We start from the raw sequence: 22,548 nt of genomic DNA on the forward strand, positions 1-22,548 counted from the left end.
TTTGTGAAGTATTTGAAAATGTTCTCTTCTTTTTCTTTTTAAAAAGGGCATGGCATTTTTTTTTTCGACACTCCGTGCGGAAAGTGCGTTTTTCCCGCACGCTCAGCAAAAAGCGTGCGTTGAAAATCGCACTTTCCACACGTCGTATCAAAAAATACGGTACGGCACATATTCGGGAAAGAGTTTCTCGTTTCGCTCGGGCGTAAACGCCACACGAGACAAGAATCTATTTTCCCGCACTTGTATCGTAATGTACTATATTTAGACTAAAATTTAATTTTACATGATTTTAGAAGTCTAAATATGTGCTACCTGGTTTAGGTTTTGTTGAAATTTCAATCGATCAGTGCAACAGATGAAATATATAGTTATATATAATTTTTTATTATATTTTATTAATATAAAATCTATAAACTAATGGTGCCAAAGACATACGCCTTGGAAAAACGAATGATGTTAATGCAAACGTATAAACACCAGAATAAACGAAGATGTAATGACTCATATTGTGTGAAAATATCGTTTTCCAGAGAGTACGCATATGGCTCGTATATATTTTGTACATTAAAAATTGAAAAATTCTAAATATACATTTGAGAACATGTATTTCTAGTAAATAGAAATAATTAAAAACTTTAGTTTCTGATATTAACAGACATGTATAGAAAAAATAAACATATCCGGTTAATTACTAGATATTTTGATCCAACATATTATCACCAGTAATTTTTTTTTAAATTAAAATTTAAAAAAATGCATATCTTGGCAATATTCTGTTTGTTAAAAGAAGATATTCCTTAAAATGTACATATATTTTATAAAAAATACAAAAAATGTGCAAAAGGCTATTTTAGTATGTGAGATGGTTATTATATTGTCAAATATGGTGATAATATCTGCGCATTCCATGTTAATAATTGAAGAAAATGATTAGATCTGATAATTTTATTAAAGTTTCAAATTTAGTTTAATATTTTGAACGATGTATTTCAGTGACTACACATTTTGGAAAATGAAGTATACCGAATGGTTATTCTCAAAATAATGCGAATAAATAATTAATACGTACAATTAGTTTCCTTCAACTTAAAGGAAACTTATTATACGTATTAATTACGAATAACAGAAACGGCTAGTTAAAAATGAGATACAACGTTCAGTTTGTTTTTTTTCAAATTCAATACACTTTTTCATCGGAAACATATAACTTATAATACTGTTTGACTAGACAGCATGCGTATGTTACAACGTATCGAAAAACTGTTTAACAAGTAGTCATTTGAACTGCAAAAATTGCAACATTTCTAATTTAGTTTTACATACATCTAAGCAATGAATAAATTCGTTTTGTAGTGAAAAAAAATTCCCACCGATTATTAATCAAAATAACAATAAGTTTAGAGTCAAAAGATTTCAGTTAATGAAAAGAATAACGAATCACTTTCGTGTTCACAGTTGAAGACTGTCGCATTACGCATGCGCCGTGTCAGATAAATGTCTCCCAAAAACTTTTGAAAGAGCCAGGGATAAGTTTAAAGTCCATAAAAATCCTGAGTTTCGACGCACTAAGAGAAGAAAGCGCGCACACGAGATTTGACCTCCTTCCTGCAAACCGCGCAAGTGGTCATGCTTGGTGCGCACTTTACGCAGGCGACTATATGACCGCATGGCATAAATACAAAGCCAAGTTCCTCGTTGTAGCAAATTTTGCAAACTCTCGCGTCGTCTATACTCTTTTTTTCACTTTGCTGTGAATCTTCGGCTTTGCTCGAGTCACTCTTTGTCGGCGACGTCGACTGTTTAGTTTCGGCTTCGACCTCTGCACTCGTCCGTGGTTTCAACGCTGGACTTTTTATATTGCAGGTGATATTTTCAGTTGTTGTTGTTCTAGAGCTTGACTCTTCTGTGGGTTCGCTTTTCTCGGAAACTGGCGATTCAACTTTTTTTATACAGTTTGGAAGTTTCATCTTCATTATTTCCTGAAGCATCAATGGATAGACAAGCATTTATTTATCCGGCCACCACCTATTAATTGACAAATCATATGGAAACTATTCCTTACCTCATGGGATAGTGGTGATTGATGCTTTCCACTAACATTGTTGATAAAGTCTTGTCCCTTGACAAGTTTCACGTAGAAGCACGTGGAAAACCATTTGGCATGCTGAACCCAGGGGTCGTCTTGTGGCTCCCAGTTCTTCAGACCACCGCCGCAATGATAGCACGTAGTCTGATCGCCCGTCCCGGTGTAGAAGAAACCAGCGTCGGCCAGTTGTTCCTTTGTCTGTGCCATTGAGGTTGGCCAGTCGGCAAAAGTCTGTAGTCTTGCTTTATAGGTAGCGTAATCACCAAAATATGGCCGTTTGGTAAGCGACGATTCGTCGGTGCTCGATGACGCGCGAGTATCAACTTCGGCATCCATCCTGTAGTCGAGATTGTAACCACAGACGTCGCGACTTTTTGGTGGTATGGAATTGGGGTCGGCGCCGATTGGCACATTGCCACAAGGTAATTTACGTATAAATCGGCAGCGACCACCCCAACGCTGATGCTCGATAATTGGATCGTCATTCTCTTCCCAGCGGCAGATTTCTGTGCGGCACTCGAAACAACGTACCTTATCGATTTGACCTGTGTAGTAAAACCCGGCGGCGGCTAAGTCCGCGGGTTGTACGTATCGGCATGGCCAGTTGGTGTAGCTTTGCAGCCTGACTTCTTCGAACCTGATTTGGAAAAAGATGTTTTGGTGTCAGCATATGCAAGCTAGTTGTTAATGTCGATTCTTTAGGATTTGACAGTTTCATATTAACAGAGCGGTTAAATTAAAGTTCTAGAAGGAATGAGAAGTTATCAATAAACTTACTTAAATGAAAAAAAGTTTCTGAATAAAAGGATCTATTTTGCTGACTTATTAAGATCACTGGTTTCGATCGCAAATCATCATTGTGAATCCGTGATTAGAATTACCTGTATTCCATACTACCAGCATTATCAACTTTATTTTCATCGGGTTGTGGCGGTGTAGGTGTTCTTGGACCAAGAGTTTGTTTCAACAACTGCGCGTATGGGTGATTTCGACTATCTAACAGTCCAGCCATTTTATTCTTGTTTTCCGATTTGTGGCGATTGCCGATTGTCTGTAACAGAAAATAACGGAATTTATGAGAGTACGTGACTTTTTTAAATACTTGCTTTCGCTTTGTGAAAAAATTCAATGTTTTGACATAAGTAATCTCGTATGTATGAGGGAGTCACGAATTATGGCACTAAACAATAAAGTCTTTGATAAGATACTAAAATGTAGAGAATTGTCTTTTTCACAACGAAACATTATTATGATATCAGTGGACTCCTATCGTAAATGTCAACTGATAATTTTACTGAATTACTATTTTTGAAGATTTAGTAGATAGAAGAAGATAAGAAATATAGTAAGTTTTTTCATCTTCTTCAAAAATTCAAGTTCCATGCGTAACGCGTCTATTGAATACGTTGTACGTTAGAGATAAAATAATATTTACTATACTGATGGAAAAATTGTAATATCATTCTTTTATAAAAATACTTTTGAAATTCAATTTTACAAGTGAGCTTATTGATATCTGAAATAAAAATTTAATTGTGCTTACATCCCAAAAAAAACTGTCACCATCGCGAGTACTACCGCAATAAAAAACTAAAACAGTTCATGTAAACACGCTTATTACAATTAAACTCTTATTACGAATTAAGCTTGCTGCAAAATGCAAAAGTGTTGCCTAAGATGCAATGAGACGCCCACATAATACATCATCCATAGAATCCTTTTTAAGCAAACGACCTTGTCAACTCATGACTCATACTGTTTTTTTTTTCTAAAAGGAAAATGTTTTCTTGGGGAAATTTTGCAATGGTAATCGGTATTATGGCGTTGGCAAGACGGCACTCAACACGCATAATTGCTACGCCACACACAGTTTATTACGTATGAAAAATGTTATGACATTTCCGAATAGTCATTTGTCCCGTAGCGAATGAAATGTTATTCAACGAATTTTTCAGCTATGAGAGAGCAAATTTTTCAAAGCAAAGTATCATGATAATATATTATTTATAAACGCATATCACCGCTATTGTTGAAGGAATTCTTTTGAGCTTCTTATCATCTTATAAGAAATCATCTAAAGATTTTGATTAAAAATTTATTTATTCAAATGATAATAAGTGATACCAAAAGCACAAAAATAAAATGCCGAAGTAAGGTAGTTACTCTGTCAGAGGCTCTCTTTCGATTAATTAACTATAAAAACTAAGACTATAGACAAGGCATTTGCAGGCTAAGGGTCAAAGAGCAATAAAAAAAGGTCGCAGGAGAAGGAAAAGTGCTATATGTATAAATATATATAAATTAATATATATATTCATAATATATATATTTATCTTTATACTCTCGTGTCACAATTGTCATTTTTACCTTAAATTCAGTATTCTACAACGCCCTGCTCCATGCAAGTTTTTAATAAGATACCGAAAGCAAAATACATTATTCAATACGAATTGATTATTTTTTTTGTCACGCCAGCAGTCACTGCAACACTCGATAAACTCGCCTCCAAAAAGATATACCTCTCATCTCGCAAACAGAGTTTTGCAACTGCAACCTAATAAAAAAGTAATACGACATGTCGTAGCGTTGTGCGCATCCCACGAGGGAAGATTATATACGCGATTGATCCAGAATTAGCATAGACTATGAAGTCGTTTCCTTTTACAGAACGTTATATAGACCCATGCGTCTCGTCCCCTGCAACGCCCATCTGTCGATCCTGATTAAAAAAGCTTTCCCAGAAAACGACGCCCGTTACGAGGAATTTTCGCCTAAAGGTTTTGTTTTTTTCCAAGGCTCACGGAAATTTGGCAATGAATGTTTGCATCGCGCTGTTCAAACGAAGACTACGGCGTTCCTACCACGAGAAAGAATTTCAATATGTTTGAAAGAGCTGACTAATCGGAACAGATTCAGCAGTTTTGTCGTGCATTTATGCGTCACGTTCGCCAGAAGCGATCGATAAAAATGTCTCCGTTGAAAACATTCGTTAAGACTTTATCGCTGTTTTTTTTTCTCGGAAAGCTGAATACATTTCCGCGCCTTGTGAGTAAGCTCGCTCTAACAGTTGATTGAAAGAAACGAAATTCTCCGCGCTATTTTATAACACGTTCCAAAAATGACCTCGTCATTTGGAAAGTTTACAAGGACGGACGTAATGTCTGCGATGCGTCTGGTGGCGCTGGCCAACGGCCAGTTTGTTACTAGGCGCGCCGAACTGCTGAACCATAAGCTCGATCTGCTTACACGCGGCACACGAGCTGCAGTGGCGCGCACACATGCATGCGTGTAGCTTTTTATGCGCATATCGATCTCCGACGGGAAATGCTCAGCTATTATCGGGCTGAAATTGATAACTATGGCAAGCCACCTTTTAGCGGACACGCCTTTTTTGAACGATTACAGAAAACCCACTTTCAAGAGGCAAGACTCCGACGTGCTCTAGTTTTTAAACGAGCTTTTAAGAACGTTCTACATAAGGAGACGTCGGACGTGTACCGAGATTATGAAGATTATCATATGCAAGCAAATTTATATCACCTATGTAATTAAAGTTGCTTGAAAAACCAGATCCAAACGATTATCGGGACTTTAATAAACGTCAAAAATATGTGTTTGTTAGACGGATTTCTTCAAAATAAAAGTGCACGAAATGATGAAACTGTAGCTCATATGTAGCGCAAAAATAGATACCTTATCAAACTGTACAGTCGCGTCGAAATGAAGGGCGGACGTAACATGAGAACCTAGCGATGAAATCTTTGCAGAGAAGCGCAAGACGAATACGCCGAGAGAATGTCAGAGGCACACACCCGACACGATTAAATACTAAACAAGATGTATAAATAAAGCATAATCTCGGGAAGATAGGGCATCAAAGGATTCCGCTGAGATATCGAAGTGCTACAACGTCGCACTCTCTGTAAATCAATGCGGCGCCGACGTAATTTACACATGCGCAGACCTACATTCATCGAAAAAAATACAAGAGAATAAGCGAAACAATAAACACGGAAAACCCATGTGTTTGAATTTAAACGTTTAATATGATGTCACCCATAAGAAATATATTGTCCCCAATTTTAAACACTTCTAAACGTTTAAATTCAGCGACGATGTATTTCTTATGGGTGACGTCACAATTGCACACTTAAAGCGTTTAAATTTAAGCACATAGGATTTTAAGGTTTTGCCGTGAAAAATACGTACAATGTACGTCGCTTCCAACATGGTCGTTCGCCTCGCCTTTCCGCGCGCCGACTTTCGTTTCCTTTCTAGTCTTTTCTCTCTCGGGCGTGAAGTGAGGTACGTTGGCGTCAAATAACTAACAGATGGGAACATGCTCGGCGACACACGCGCATGCACGTACGAGGACGGACCCTTTGATCACTCGCTCAACTCTTATCAACAGCGACGAAAGGGAAAAAGACGGGGAAAAAATAAAGGCGCACAGCCGCGAAGGAAGAAAACACACGACGCTTCGCGCGTGCGACGACGAAAGTGGACCGACTGACGAGCGCTTGTACTGCATTTACTGTGCTGAGAGTGGCGGCGACGGCGGCAGCAGCTGCGTCGCTAACACACACGAAAGAGAAACGAACACAACGATACGCGCGTATTCGTTCCCACTTCGTGGTCTGTGCCTGCAACGCCAGAGTTGCCAGCTCGCCACTTGTCCGTATATATATTGTGGCGCTGATGCCAGCTCGAAGAAATTGAAGGCGCCTCTTTCCGTAAGAAGAATTTCGAAAACGCTAAAAACTCCGCCGTTAGAGGAGTCGATCGTAAGCTCTGTTGCCTAATAAAACATAAGTTCGATTGGTTTGATTGGCTAAGATCGCGAAATTTGTAGGGTCGTAGGGGTAAAGTGTCTATATAATCGGCTGACCTAAGTCACGTGACGACTGAACTTGAAAAAACATAGTCGACCACTTATCTTGCTAATCAAAATAGAATTTCTTCTTTTATTTTTGTGACAATCAATTGAAAGAACACATTTGTCTGAAATAGCAGGCACAATTTGTTTGTTGCTTCTTCTTTGCAGAAATAGTACATTACGATACAAGTGCGGGAAAGTAGATTCTTGTCTCGTGTGGCGTTTACGCCCGAGCGAAGCGAGGGTGGAAAGGTACACGAGACGAGAAACTATTTCCTGAACATGTGTCGTGCCGTATTTTTTTATACGACGTGTGAAAAGTGCGATTTTCAACGTACGTTTTTTGCCGAGCATGCGGGAAAAACGCTCTTTCCGCATGGAGTGTCGAAAAGTGCGATTTTCAATGCACGTTTTCTGCCGAGCGTGCGAGAAAGACGCACTTTGTGCACGGAGTGTCGAAAAATATAATAATGAATTGGTATATCTCGAATTATTCAGTTTCATTCAATTTGCAATAAACTTACGTTCGGAAGTTTCGCTTGTGTCTTACGCTTAGCAACTCAGCGATCGTCGTTCCTTCCAAACAGCCAAAGGCAGTTTTTCTGGAGTCATTGATGAAATTAAAAATTGATCAATTCAAAATGTACTCATCGTCAAATAAATTATAGCAAATAAATAAAAAAATGTTAAAAGTAACGGAGTTCGCTAAAGCTATGTGTCGGTCTTTCTCACCTGTCAACCTAATAGGATTGATTCCTCTTCTACCCCGCGGAATTCGCCCTTTTTTATACAAGCGCAGTCGCCGTTCACGAGAAGTACGACGTGGCTCTTTCAGCGCTATATAGTACTATAATACGCACGCTGCTTCTACTCGCGTTTTCCCTCTTTTTCTTCTTCTTTTTTTCTGAGGAGTGTCGTTGCAATGGAGTACGCGTGTACACGAGAGTAGTCGCGACTGCTGCATGAAAGAATGAAATTTTCTGCTGCAAGCGAAGGGGTTGCTCGTGTGAATCGTCGGCTGTGCGCTAGACGGTTAAGAGAGGGGTCGAATTAGAACTCTGAGACCGAGAGCTCTGACGAGAAGAGTTTCTCTCTTTTTCTCCTTTACTTTATTTTTTTTTTTATTAATTCTCAACTCGTAAAATTTTAAAGGCCGAGCTTTTCATTAGTCGATGCCTTTCGTGGAGAAATTCCCGGGCTTAGTCGATGTATATTTCATGTTAAAATATTGATTCCCAATTTAAATAATGAAATATTGAGGTGCGTGACAGCAAAATGGACAATCAGAATTATTTATTCTGTGGTTAGCTTTCGAAAGATCATTATAGATAATCATACAGTTGTGGCAATTGAAATTTATTTATTAATAAGAAATTTTATGTTAAGAATAAATAATTTGCAGAAAACTATCATGGCTGCATGTCAGTTTAAAGACAAAATGTAAAAAATTCTGCTTATTACATAGTAAATAAGTAACATTTCTTTTAATAAAAAAAATAAAATTTTTATTTACCATTACAAACAAAACGATAAATTAATCTATTTAGTATATTTAAGTCACTAATGACAAAATCGAAAAGCAGGATTTACATGGATTTCATTCAGTGATGGGTAGCCAAATCGGCCAGATCGAAAAAATCGACAATTATTTTACGAATTTCCGAGCCCTTTTTTTCAACATGCAAACACTATCATATCAAATAAAATAAGTTTCGCAAAAAGAATTTTTGCAAAAGAGGATGAGATCGTGTTAGGTGGAATTCTTAAATCATAAATAAATTACCAACACCATTTGAAAACAACAAATTAAATAACATACTCGCAGCTATTTACGCGTCTTAAACTTACCCTTTCGTGCTTTGAAAATGTACATTTATATCTATGCGCCGTCATTATGCAGTTTCCTTCCACCCTTGATCACCCAGCACTTTATCATGCTCTTTTGGAACACACCGTTCTTTTTTTCATATCAACTATTGACCTCGTGCATGCTACTAAAGTTTCGTTCATGCGATTCAATGCTCGTGAAAACAGGCCGGTTTCCTATTGTTCTTATAAAGCGATCGATTTCACTATTCTGAAAAATATATAAGGTCTCCTGCAAGGCCCTCGATGTTTCCCACACACCCCCATATGGTGTCCTAGCAGGAATTTCGATCCGCCCTCAGCGACGCTGGGAGTCTAATCCACTCTGGTATCTCGTGTGACTGGGAGACACGCCGATGGGAAATATTCCCACGCGATTTTTGGCGCACTTTTTGAAAACTAGTCCTTGAGAAACACTTTTTACGCGTTTTCTCACACCGAGAAATTCATGTCATGCTTTGTTTTATTAAAATATTCGTGCGTGGAGGTGATAGTTAACGAGTCAACGTTAATTTCGATAGAAGCAAGACCATAGCTAATTTAAAAAAATGCTAGGAAGTTGATGAAACAGCGAAGCAACAGAAGTTACAATGACAAGATTACTTTTCCATAACCGTTCGTTTTATTTCTGCAACGATCGAATTCGTTTTTCAGCACTTTTCGTTCACCATAATGGGTCTATTGAAACCGGCACGTTCGAACAATCGTGCCTCGGTTCGACTTTCACAATTGACTTTTTTTTTTTTTAAGAACGACTGCTTCGTGAGCTGGCAACGGCGTTTACTTACGACTTCGGGAATCGTACGTGAGTGAATGCGAGATGATTTTCATACAAAACATGAAAACGAGACACCGCTGAAGTACGAAATACCAAGAATGAGATGATAAGCTGATGGAGAAACATCTCACTTAAGTCCTGCCTGGAAACGAGAATTGTTTCATGTTTTGATAAATTGCAGCTTAAGAATATCCATTCTCTGTAAATGTAAACTACTGTAACTAGTTTATTGTTCGGCTATCAGGTGGATCTTCAGCGCTCTTCGATTTAAGAAAATGAACGGAAGATCCACTAATCGAAATCGAGTCGGAGAATATTATCCAATTGAAAGCTCATTTAGTCAATGAAAAAATTCGGCTGGAGTATAACCTTGTCTGAAGATTAAGGAACGAAAGAAAAAGCCAACTCGATGACGAAATCATCTGATGTCAAGTCGAAAACGTGTGTCGAACGCTGTCACGTGTACACTAAATCTCCTTACTCATTCGGCAACTACGCCGAGAAAGTCGCTTATATATAGAACATGCAGGAAGAAGAACAGAGCAAGCGTGAAAAGAAAGACGGAAGAACCGTGTAACCGACGCCCCATGCGAGACTTCCTCTACTCGAAATATCCATTACGTTGTATGGAAGATGCGCGAGCACTTTCTGTATTTATAAGCAGCTGCCGCTTGTCCAGGCATTCGTATGCAAATCAAATCTGCTGCTGGATTCAATTTATCTGAGATTCATAATGAAAACGGGCAGTTGTAGGACTGCATTTTCGAATTTTTAAACAAGCAGATTTGTGCTTTTATTATTCGAATATTGTTTTACTTTTGAAAAGTTTGGTATTCGCGAATGGTTTACCCACTCAAGGATCAATAGAAGGGTATTCGCAGTAAAACCCTTTCCTGACTCACATCCACTATAGCCCGTGCTATGGCTTCTTTCTTAGGCTCGTTTGGAACGCTGCTTAATGTTTCAGAGATCTTTTTTCTTCCAGTGAAGTCGATTGCAAGAATATATGTAAAAATTTAACGAAACAATTCTACTATTAGAAATCCATGCCACGGTCTATCAAAACATATTTATTTGTCGATATATAGAATTGCGAAACGACATCAATAATTAATTTAGATAAAAAAAAGATTGTCATAGCATAATGATTCACTTCTCGCGCCCACACCCGCGAAAGTCATGGCATAATTACAAACCCGTACGCGTATTCCCACAATGCAAATCGACGTAGATAAAAAAAGGCTGCCATGATGGTGCGGGGCCCGCACGGACCTTGGGCCCGAACACTTTTAACTTTCTGCGCCGCGATGTAATCGGAGCAGGGGGGAAGTGTGGATGTTTATGCGAGGGAGTAGTGAAGAAAACTGGAGAAGACACGTGGCAATATTATGTGTATCACGCAAAGACAACGACTGTACCCATGTGCATGTTCTTATGCGTACGTGTACTGTTAGGTGGGGCAGGAAGTACGACGTCATGCAACGATTGTGCCTATATTTTACCTTACTCCTTCTCCTCTCTGTGCGCGTGTGTACGAGTGGCCGCTTTTGTTATTTTCAAAGGCGCACATTGTGTGACTTTTATGGCGGCCAACGCCTTAGATTTGAAATTAGCGCCTTCGGAGAAACTTCCTCTTAGAAGGCCAATAGGCACTTAAAATTTCCATCGCTGTTGTTTGGGGTGGAGAAAATTTGCCACTTAAAAATTTGAAATTTATCAAGAACGATTTTTTTAGTACCTTTAGCCATTCATACTTAGTTGAAAAAGTAAAGTTGACCATTAATATTTGTTATGATTTCAAGGATAGTTACGTTGAATTTACAAAATTAACACAAGAAAGTAAAAACTATTAATAAACCATAATTTCCAAATTAAAACAAAATGTATTACTTGTATAGTTAATGAATAGCTATATATAATCGTGTGGTTGAGTTGTCGGTAGAATAAAGGAATACTTTACCATGATAATACTTAAGCTTGCGATTCAAATGTTTATTCAAAACCACTAACAACGTACACTTCGCATATAGTTTTAATATCCAGCATGGAATAGAAACTATCAATGAAAATAAGTTTCAGATACATTCCAAAGAAAGTAATTGAAGCAAACTATCGACATAGAAATAACACGCTGATCAAGATGCATTGAAAGATCGGCGACGACTCGGCGCCGCAAACATCGCAAATTCAGCAGACGTTTCTCGTGATCATCACGGAAACGAGTAAAAGCAACGTCATGTTTGATAGCTAAAGACGCCAATCAACGGTCGTCCACCTCGATAAGATGCACTCTTATCTAATCGATTGACGTACGCAAGAGCAAAAACAAAGCTTTTTCCTCCGGAACTTCATTGACGATCATTGTTAATCAAGGGAGTGAGTTTCCGTTCGGCCCGTATGTCTACCCGAAATCTCTTGTCGGTCCCTATGTTACGCTCTATTTATCTTCCACTGAAATAGAACGCCATGAATAAATTCTGCTTCGAAGAATGTATATAAATTTTTAACGATTATTTGGAAAAAGCATGACGTACAATTTTTATGTTCAATATTTTTATTATTCTTTATACGTTTAGATTAAAAGAAAAATGTGTTGCCGTGAGACGAATGCCTTTTTTTTGTTTTACAGACACGGTAAGCAAGAAACTTAAAACGAAATAAAAACTCAAGGTAATATTTGTCATTTTTTTTTATTGCTACTGGTTATATTCCTACGTGTATATTTATCGCCAAGTGACACAGTTAAAAAACGAAAAGCCATTGACATTTCACTGAAACAATCTATAAAAGAGTTTAGTGCGAATAACGGAAAGCGACTCGCCAATGCAAGAAAAAGGTAAATTTATAAGCCTCTTTTCATGGCAATTAATTATACGTATAGAACCACGAACGCTTACAATTCCACTATTGATCAAGAAAAAAGTAAAGTACGCGCGTCAAGAATAGCAGAAGTTCATGCACCTGCGTACCCGACAGTTTGCGTGCATAATCACACAACTGATGCGAGAGGAAAAGAAATTTGTCTCTTTGTCCAAAAATATTCCGCTCGCCCGTCGAGTCTCCGTCGACGGGGCTACACGTCTGCCGCGGAGCGCTTATATAAGCGAATTGATTCTGAGTCTAAATACACGTCAACCTTATTTCACCGCTAATTATATATAAATAGCCAGATACGACGTACATATAGGTTTGACAACTATTTATTATCGTTGACTACTGGAATCGATGCTTATAAATCGATAATTCGCTCCGCGACTGCTTATGAAAAATAGATTTCGCGCATGCAATTGTAAACGCTGGCTACACGCGTGAAAAAGCTTTCCTCCGTCCCAACACATTTGGATGTTCAGTTCAAACGTCAAGCACACCATTACAACGCGCATGCACCAAAAAAGCTCTTGTGTTTACCTCCAGAAGAATTCGAGCCGACCGCGCGCTGCTCCGATATTGCTTGTCTCGACGGTAACCTCAAAATTGAGAAATCATCAAAGGGCCACCGCGAGTTAAAGAAAAAGAAGCACGCTCGTTCGTTTACATCGTCAGCTCACTGACTAGCGACTCGCATTCGACTATACGATACATTACTTCTACCGCGCTTGTAGATGGCGTCGGCTAGGCTTTTGTAGGTGTACGTGTGTGTGCCTGTGTTTTTGTTGATATACACACACACACGTATGTATGTATGTATGTATGTATATCGCGTGCGCCGCGCCCGTTCACACAATTACAGAATATTTAGCGCAAAAAGAAGAAAAAAAGCTAGACGTCGTCATCGTTCGCAGCCACGTTCGTTGTTGTCACCCGGACCAAGGCTGCACATAATTATCACGCACTGCTGGCGTTGCGCAACGTTATTTCAGCGCTATCCGACTGCACGCCGCCTTTTCGAGAGATGCGCGTTAGCCGAATATCGACGTAAAACTGCCGGTTCCGCTTGGAAGGGCTGATTTTCTCCTTCGCCGTCCTTCGAAAAGGGAGCCCGGGAAAAGTCACGGGGTGCGGGCGGGGATGAAAGGAAAGCCAGCCCAGGGCTGTGCACGATCGCGGTGGCAGCAGCAGTAGTAGTAGGGACGAAAAGGGATGCGCGCGAGAAAGTGCAGTTACATCTGCGCATCGCGTACGCGGGGGCGTATAGGGCTATCGACCTTGCCTGCCGTTGCCGGCGACGCGCTCTGCGGCTGCACCTCTCTATCTCCTTCGTTCGCGATAGCGGGAGGTGGCTATGTTTTGATTTTCGAGGTGATGAAGGGTGCGCGATTGAGATAACGAGCATTTCAATCTCGTAATATGACTGCGCGAGGAAGTCATTTCAGATGGGAATTGGGCGGAAAAGGCTTTGCTCAATCTTGCGGAAAATCTGTTTGCGTGTGTAAAAATGTAAAAAGCTAAGCGCAAGGCCACATTTATCTCGCGGAAGATACGTTTAAAGAGTAGATTTTCAACAGTAGACCCGCCGAAAGGTTTCTTTTCACTTTGTTTAGCTAGTTTTCTGACTTTTTTTCTACGTAATAAATGCTCAGCCTTTGAAAACTAACAATCGGCATCTTGCACTAGAACTATGAGCGATGGCCATTTCTTTCGCTTGTTTCAATACACAAATAGAAAGATCCATTAAAAATGCATTAAAAACATTAATCTATTATAAAACAATTGGAATATTTGCTTGGTACAAGCGTCGCGAGGTGCGCCGGCCGGGCTGCCCGGAAAATGGATCGTTACACCCCGGAAAAAGAGAGAGAGAGAAATTACACGTTCCCCTGTAAGAGGGGCAAGGAGTACGCTACAGGGGAGTGGAAGCGTGGCTTTTCTCCTTAAGGGTAGTAGACGTGGCGAATTTCCACGAGCGATCGATCGAGGAAACGCGCCACTAGCAGGGCTCTCTCCTCGGACGACACCGAGCGAAGGACCGCCCTTCGCTCGAGCCTCGTCTACTTTATGGCTGCCGTGCTGAAAATTGTTATTCCGGGGTGTATCGGAGTACTCGAGGGAGTTTACGTAGCCTTCTGAATTGTCCGCACCGAAGGAATCCGCAGTGAAAGGCCTCTACGCGTTTTCCGCTAAAGAAAATCTAAATCTGCCGTCGCGGGCACTAAAGTCGGCAATTCCCGACCTCTAATTGACCGTCGAGGGCGGCAGAAAGAAAAATCCGAGCGCGCGCGCACCTTCCGCGGCAAAGGGATCGATAAGGTTCCAGCATTTTGAATGGAGTTGTACACGTTTTACACCTTAAAGGGAGACTAGGGTGCGCGCGTACTACGAACATGTAATGGACAAAGAGATACGTAGCGGCATGGCGACGGGCCGCCTGCGCACTGGGGCGCAGCCGCGACCGTAACCGAGGGTCGCACATTCGGGGAGGAAATTTTTCGGTCTCGTTCTTCGGCGCGCCTTTGTGCGCGAATGCGATTTATATGGCGCGCCGGATTTCCATTATTACGCTTTTATTACGTGGGAAATTCCGCGCTGGAAAATTTATATATCGACCGTGCCCGTCACGCGTGTCGTTATATATACGTATACGTTATGGGTACCGTGAAAGCTAGTAAAACGAACCTATTAATTCGGTTTTTACGACTATTTGTACTTGAAATGGGCTATTTCGCGTTAGTTGCGCAATGTATCGATAGCGTTACGATGTCTTTACGTACTGGCCTCTTCTCGTACAAAGGAACTTATGCATTCTCTTGATCGACAGGCAATGCGTTCTATTGTTCTTCAATTTAATTTTCAAGGAACTAATATATTAGCATAGGTGCATATAGTCACCTCGCATTCTTTAGCGCGCATATATAATTACAACAATTAGTAACAGTGTTCGTTTGATAAAACGTTCGAGCTAATCGTTATTGCTGCTTTCGAAACTACTTTGTGGCAATTTTGAAAGCGCCATTAGAGATTAGTTTTACGAATGACGAGGATTTATTCTAAGAAAATACACACTTCTTTTATAATGTTTCTGGCTTTCTGGCATGTATTATTCATTACTCAATAAATTATAAAATGTAGTATATAACGACAAGATGAAGTTGACATACAAATGACGGCGCTGCAATTTACAAATCTGCCATCGATTTCGTTTTCTTCTCTTTGCTATTTTGAAAACTCTCAAATCTTTATTTATTTTACTTTTACAAGCATGGATTGTTCGTGTCATACAAAAATTTTTACGTCTTTTGCTATTTTCTTCTTTACATAACATTTGTCAGCGTGGTTTCTACGCCCAAAGCCGCATATCAGCAATCGACGAGACCTCTATCGGCCAGCGAGGGTACAAATTAGAGAAGGTATTGTAGAAATTGACATCACGGTCGTGTTAACCTTTCGCTGAGAACCATGGAAACTACTTGTTTAATCAAAGTAATTTTGAATTAAGTGCATTTTCAAAGAGAATTTTGATGATAATCATTAATCGATCTGATTTCATGTGGAACGTAAATTTAAATTTATGAAAAATACGGCACTGCAAACTGTACGGTCTTCATTGGATCAAATCTCTACCATCTAATATCATTGTTATCAAGAAAGTCAACGCCGTCTTATGAATTTGGAATCTACACGTGAAAAAAGATATCCTTGAGGAATGACGGACAGGATATTGTTACTGTTATTGTACTTTCATTCATTATTTCAATATTTATGTGTTACACATAACAACATATTTTCGAAAATATTATATTTGGTTTTATTATTCAAGTTTGTTATTTACTTCAACATTAATATCAAGAATATCCATTAAAACTTTTTTTTATGAACAGATATAATTAGCTTACAATGTCGACTGACACAATGAAAATCATACTACCAGTTTTGGTTTTGAAAACGCTTCATGTGAAATGATAAGAAAACTGAAAAGGTACAGGAGGTAGTTTTGAATGGCTGAGAGTAAAGGATATTGTTGAAACAGACAGATCTGTGGCGGTTTTATTCTCAAGCATACTCCTTTGTGAAGCTAGAGTACGGCTATGAAGAATGATGGTCTTATTGTTTGATTGTACATCTCTGACTTCTCTGTATCATGTTATCGTGTGACTGAAAAAGCACCAAGTAAAAAACATAACTCACTTGTTCTGTGTCGTCAAAGGTCAAAAGAATACATCTGGCATGGTAATTTTGAAATATCATCCAATTTTTTTGGGAATTTCTGCTCAAAATATAACTATCGATAGCATAAGTTCGAAAACCATGCTCGATAGAAACTCGTATTGGAAATTTTGAAATATTGTAACTATTCAAAGTGATTAGTCAATCTTATTTTTCTCTTTATCAAATGTTGATAATTTTTTTGTTTGAGGGTCATAAATACCATTAAATTAAAAGAAAGATGGTAACATTTTTTATGTTCAAATGAAGATTTTATCAGGGTACGACATATCATTCAGGCAGATAAAAGTGTGAGGCACGAGAATGAAGATCTTATTATACGTTGTCATGAGGCGTAGCTATATAAATTTTATCCCTTTACCTACCTACAGTCGTTGTCCCTTTCCGATGTCAGTAGCGCCACACATCTTTGTTTACTTTCGTAAGTTCCGCTTCAAAAGAAATGCTCCCCGACAGGTGTTAGTGTATCTTCTGACTCGTACTGGAGAACACCCGCGTGCACTGCTCAATCCGGCACCACTATCTAATGTTATTTCTACATTTTATATTTGTATGTGTAATTTGGACTTTTATCTTTTTATCACTTTTTTTATCACAGTGATTTTTTTATCATTTCTAAACCGTCTATGCACATTTTATGTATTCATCAGAGCCTACAACCTATCAGTTTTTATTATTTTACTTTATTATTTTATTTTTTAAATAAAATTATTTTATTATTTTATTTTTAAAATTTTAATTATTATGAACGATATTCAGGACGGTAATAATTACCGATTGAGAATACTTGCTAAAAAGTTATAAATTATATGTTTAAATCTACTAAAAATCTAGTTAACGTTAAATAATATAGAAATTAAAGTAATATTATTAAACGTAATTTCTTATTCGGTTTAAATGTAATAAAATCACCATGCATGTTAAGATACTACATTTCAAAAGTAAGCGAGTCTGAAAACCCTAAAAGATTCTTTGATATACATCCGCTTTGATTCATCCTCTCATATAATATACTCATAGTTAAGAATCTTCTGGAATGAGGGGAGGCGCGTAAGCCTTTAAACTTCCGGCTGCACGTGCGAGGAACATCGATCTTCCAGGCCTTTTCATTGCGTTCCAGGTAGTAGTATCCAAATCAAATCCTGGTGGTCCGAGCCAGTCTTCCTCGTCTTCAATTTTATAGGCTTCGTTATAGGTTTTCTTGTAAGACCCTTTCATTTTTCCAGACGCTGACACTGGATTTTTCAAATGCAATCCTAGATAGAAAAAAGTAAATACTGCGAAATAATTATTATCAAAACGGTCATTTTCAAAGCGAATCAACAACTCTGAATGATCGAACGTTTAATGAACATAAAATAATTATATACAATTTTCTTTTGGAAAAAACTATTCATCGTACGATGAATTTGCAACCACATGATAATTTTGATGTGGAAATACATGTAATGACAGCAAAGTCATAAAAATGTCTTCTAAAGAATATTAACAAATATTTTAAATTTACATTCCTTCCTTAATTTATTGAAAATATTAAGCATACACATCGATGAATTGTTGCTGTTATGTTTTCAATGAATATTGAACAAACAGACTTTGAACAGCTAGAAGTAATGATTTAAGATATTTATGATACAAACACATGCTTAAACAAAGTTACACTCTAATGATGCTACGATCGACATGCACGCGTGCTATTAGAGGTATGTATAAAAAGAGAGAGGGAGAGAGAGAGAGAGAGGGAGAGAGGGAGGCAGGGCGAGAGACCAAAAGTCGTGAAATTACTTCAAATTCGCTGAAATTTAATCGCACGTGATCGTGAAGCGCGAAACAATTCGAGGTTTGTTTCTCCATGCGATGGATTGATTTTGTCCAGGCTCTACTTTATCAGAAGTTCCGGTAGCTGAGGCAGCTAAATTAAAGCTCTGCAATCTACAGTAGAGCATCGTATGGTCAATAATAAATGTCAGTACGATATGTACTTTCTACCAAATTATTGACTCGAGTATGCAAACCCCTACACAACCTTACCTAGGAAACTATAGGTAAACTCCAAGATATCTGCAACTATTTCCATTATATAACATTTTATCTTTTAATAGTTTCTTTTCTCATTTTCGTTTATCCATGCGTGATTTATTGAATAAAGTTATACATCTTCAGAAGTCCTTGCATACAAGATAGTTTACAGGCATTACAAATGTGGTGAAATTGAAATAATGACATTAAGTGTCGTAATCATTAATATTACAAAAATGCAACATTTTCATTTCGACATTTTCATAGCGTGTGATGAGATGAAGTTTGCAGCTATATTTTTCATTTATTTTATATTGTATCCACTTTCCCAAATAAATAATTCGATAACATTGTCTACCGTTAAATTTCCACTTGAATAGAGAGTTCACGTGACTTTTAAATCGGTAAGATCGTACATGTCGGGTCCAACAAGAAAAGGCTTCGACATTTTTTTTCTATATTTTCTATCCTATCTGTATTTAAATACAGCGAAGCATTTAAAAAGCTGTTTTATAATCGATGCTATCAATAGTCATAGAGTTTTCAATATTTTCCTTCATTTCCTGTTCAAACGTGGCCGTAAAAGCTTTACTCTTACTAACTCAAATATGTGCATATATATCTTTCTCATTACAACAAGTTTTGCGACAGTGAATCCCTTATCAGACTTTATATTCTCAAAAATCTTCTTCCTAACTTACTAAATTGAGATATTTAAAACCATTATTACTGCGCATAACTCTTTTAGCAGCGCATTAATTTCGTGTATTAGTAATGCGGACTAGACTAATGTTTTCGACGAAATCTTGTCTTGCGTAGCTTACCTTGATATTTCTATGTAACTATGATAACACAGTCCCACAATAAAAAATTTCCTGTGCATGGAAGCAGACCACCATGTCCGTATGTTTTTGAGGTCCCTGTGAATCCGAATCCGGTGTCCGTTTATCTCGATCAGGTCAAATTCAAGGCCATTTTAAAGTCAAATATATTTACTCTGCAGTCAAAAAATGAATTCTAAATGAACGGAAAATTTTGTCCAGATATGTATTTTAGTTTTTTTTTTATCATAACCCCCACAGTTATTTGAAAGGCGCTTTATGTTGTTACATAGATAATTTATATGTCAATTGCAAGAAGACGAAAATATTACTTCATAGAGCTAGACTACTATGTTTATGTTTTTGAGGTGGTTGAATCCGAATCTGATGTCCATTTTAATGAGTTTTTTTAATAAACTGTAGTTTCACTGATCGGGAACTTCATTCATGGGATGGTCTCGATTTGACTTTGACTTGACCTTCACTCTGACCTACAGAAGAAAAACGGACTTCGGATTCGGATTCAGCGACCTTAAAAAAATATAAATATAGTAGTCTTGTTTTATGAAGCAATATTTTCGTCTTTTTGCAATTGACATATAAATAAGCTATACAACTACATAAAGCGCCCTTCAAATAACCTTGGAGGTCATAATAAAAAAAACTAAAATACATATCTGGACGTAAAAATTTCCTTTCTTTCAGAACCTGCAGTTAAAAATTCATTTTTAGCAGAATAAACATATTTGACCATGAAATGACCTCGACTTTGACCTTGTTAGATCAAACGGATATCAAATTCGTATTTAGCAACCTCAAAAATATATAGTAATAGTATTTTGAATCGACTTGATTATTTTTCCAGGATTTTATCTGGAAATGACCTTGAATCTGACCTGATCGAGATAAACGGACATTGGATTCGGATCCAGCGACCCCAAAAACATAAGGAAATGGTGGTCTAGTTCTGTGCACCGGAATATTTTTTTTTATGGGGCTGTGTAATTGATGCATTTGAACGAAATAAGTTATAGTAAACGAAATAAGTTAATAAACAGAAAGATGATCACACACGTGTACTGTAAATCGGTAAATATTATATAGCGAGTCAAGTTTATTCGAGGAATTGACCGTTCAAAGGCAGCTTCTACTCTATATAGTTTCTTACTTGTGATTAGTTTTAAATAATTTTCCAAAATCAATGCAATATTTTACGTATATGCGATCTCTAATGTATGTATGTTCTTCCTCTGTATTTGTTTAATCAGTTAAAAATTTTTAAACGCGCAAAATCCAAGTGAAATCCATAAAATACCGCGTCTACATTATAATATTGAATGAGGGTCGTTTTTACCGCCCAACCGTGAAGGGCAAAAGTTAGATAGGATGTTTGATAGCACGGAGATAAAATGTGTGCGCGCCTCGATAAAGCCACGGAGAGCGCCGACAGCAAGTGCAATTATTAATTCAGCGTGAATATTACCGCTCCACTCTTCTCGCTCTGCTCTCATTTTCATTAATTAATATTTTACCCTCTATTTCATCGCTCATTCTGCCCGTTCCCTACGTTCACAGTTAGCTCGCAGCCTCTGATTGTATGCTCCCTTCAAACAGAGCTTATCAGTGCACTCCTCTCCCCCAAATGCCGGAGTACCTGATTATTTGCACGCGAATACCGAGAACCGATGGGAACGTAAATTTATTCATTGCCAATGTCTCGGTCTCGCGAAACGCATACCGGAGCGGCGGTAACGCGCAAGACGGGAGACGCGCGTAGGCGGCGATTCTGAAAATTCCTCTCGCGCGCAAATATTTACCGGCGATAAATCGCGGGCAGGCATTGACGAGAGCGGGCGCCTCGCGGAACGACCGCAAGACTTTGTTCGCGACGGGGCGGAAGACGAGCGCGCAAAGGACAAGACACTCCCGCGACCAATGAACGAGCGTCGCCTGTATAATATGCATGGAGTGCGTCGCGCTACTTTACGCGCACGGCAGGTCCTCGTATCGCGCTTTTGCGTGTTGAATATTGCATCGGGCTTGATAAGCCAGGGAAATGATATGGCTAGGAAAAGGGTTATAGGCTGTTGGATTGGAGCTCGCCGAAGTTGCCGGAAGATGCAAAGATTGCCGAGGCTTGCTTATACCTGAGAGCTCAAGTTTTCGAACGTGTGTACGTATACTCCCTCCAAAAAAATATTGCGCGGAAAATTGGGTTCAAATTAAATAAAAACAATCGTTACTCAATCCAATAACAGATCAGCATTCATTTCTAATTTTCATGCAGATGCAGCCGCAAATAACTTGGGCATGGAAGCGCGAAGGGTGTACGAAGCAGAAAAAAAAATGAAAATGAAAATTAAAGAAAAAAAAACGCATAAGAAAGTATCATTAACCGTCAGCTGCAGTTTCTGTGTAAGTAACCCAGACCCAGGCACAGATAAACAGCAGAGAAAGCGTATGAACGCGCGAGGGAGAGAGAGCAGGACTTTCATTTGAGGGGAGAATGCGAGGGAACGCACAGCGGCATATAGCGGAGAGAAATTGCAGGAATTTAATAAAATAATAAATGGACCCGTGTGTGCGTGTATCGCCGCGCACTCGAGCTATGCATCGCCCGGAACTCTCCCTGTGCTGCTTTCGAGGTGCAGCTTTAGCACTTTTGCCGCGGCGAGTTCCGCTGTCTTATTCTTTTTTCATCTTGCGGATGCTTTGGCGTGCTTTGCAGCAAGCGCGTGCTGTAATCTAATAAAACTTCTCGAGTGATTTAGGAACCAAGAGCTGCTTTCGTGTCACTCTTACTGTATATATACAATTCATCAAATAAGAAAAAAGTTGATGCAGTTGGCATCTTATGATGAACTTATTTCTGTTGAATCTATGAGACTCGACAAATTCAGTTTCAGAGTCGTAAGATTTGGGCGCGATCAGCTGTTTTCACGAGAGGTCTCATCAAAGCGACGGTATACAGTTAGCAGGTTGGCCGCGTCAGCTTGGTCAA

General features: G+C 38.6%; 1 protein-coding gene across 5 annotated transcripts; it reads right to left on the reverse strand.

Moving 5' to 3' along the window:
* Positions 1-368: 368 nt before the first annotated feature.
* LOC131668613 (baculoviral IAP repeat-containing protein 2-like) lies at positions 369-13,493 on the reverse strand. Of its 5 annotated transcripts, XM_058942938.1 has the most exons (5): positions 6,296-6,625; positions 5,780-6,050; positions 2,968-3,137; positions 2,063-2,723; positions 369-1,979 (listed from the first exon to the last, which is right to left on the reverse strand). In XM_058942938.1, exons 3-5 carry the CDS (start codon positions 3,096-3,098, stop codon positions 1,566-1,568), a joined length of 1,206 nt encoding a protein of 401 aa, XP_058798921.1. In that variant the 5' UTR covers positions 3,099-3,137; positions 5,780-6,050; positions 6,296-6,625; the 3' UTR covers positions 369-1,565. The 5 variants fall into 5 exon arrangements, with proteins under 5 accessions (XP_058798921.1, XP_058798920.1, XP_058798919.1 ...); XM_058942937.1 differs by lacking the exons at positions 5,780-6,050; positions 6,296-6,625 and adding an exon at positions 13,015-13,493; XM_058942936.1 differs by lacking the exons at positions 5,780-6,050; positions 6,296-6,625 and adding an exon at positions 8,811-9,529.
* Positions 13,494-22,548: the final 9,055 nt, after the last annotated feature.

The sequence above is a fragment of the Phymastichus coffea genome, unplaced genomic scaffold, assembly GCF_024137745.1.
Source record: "Phymastichus coffea isolate CEN01 unplaced genomic scaffold, Cenicafe_Pcof_1.1 PCOF00081, whole genome shotgun sequence".
Lineage (NCBI taxonomy): Eukaryota > Metazoa > Arthropoda > Insecta > Hymenoptera > Eulophidae > Phymastichus > Phymastichus coffea.

What these genes read in the sequence shown, in the direction of transcription:
- LOC131668613 (XM_058942935.1), bottom strand. Translation starts at nt 6,427, where the DNA reads ATGTTCCCATCTGTTAGTTATTTGACGCCAACGTACCTCACTTCACGC. An exon ending in TGTTGGAAGCGACGTACATT is followed by an intron (nt 3,138 to 6,295) that starts GTACGTATTTTT and finishes TTTCTGTTACAG; the next exon opens with ACAATCGGCAATCGCCACAA. An exon ending in GCTGGTAGTATGGAATACAG is followed by an intron (nt 2,724 to 2,967) that starts GTAATTCTAATC and finishes TTTCCAAATCAG; the next exon opens with GTTCGAAGAAGTCAGGCTGC.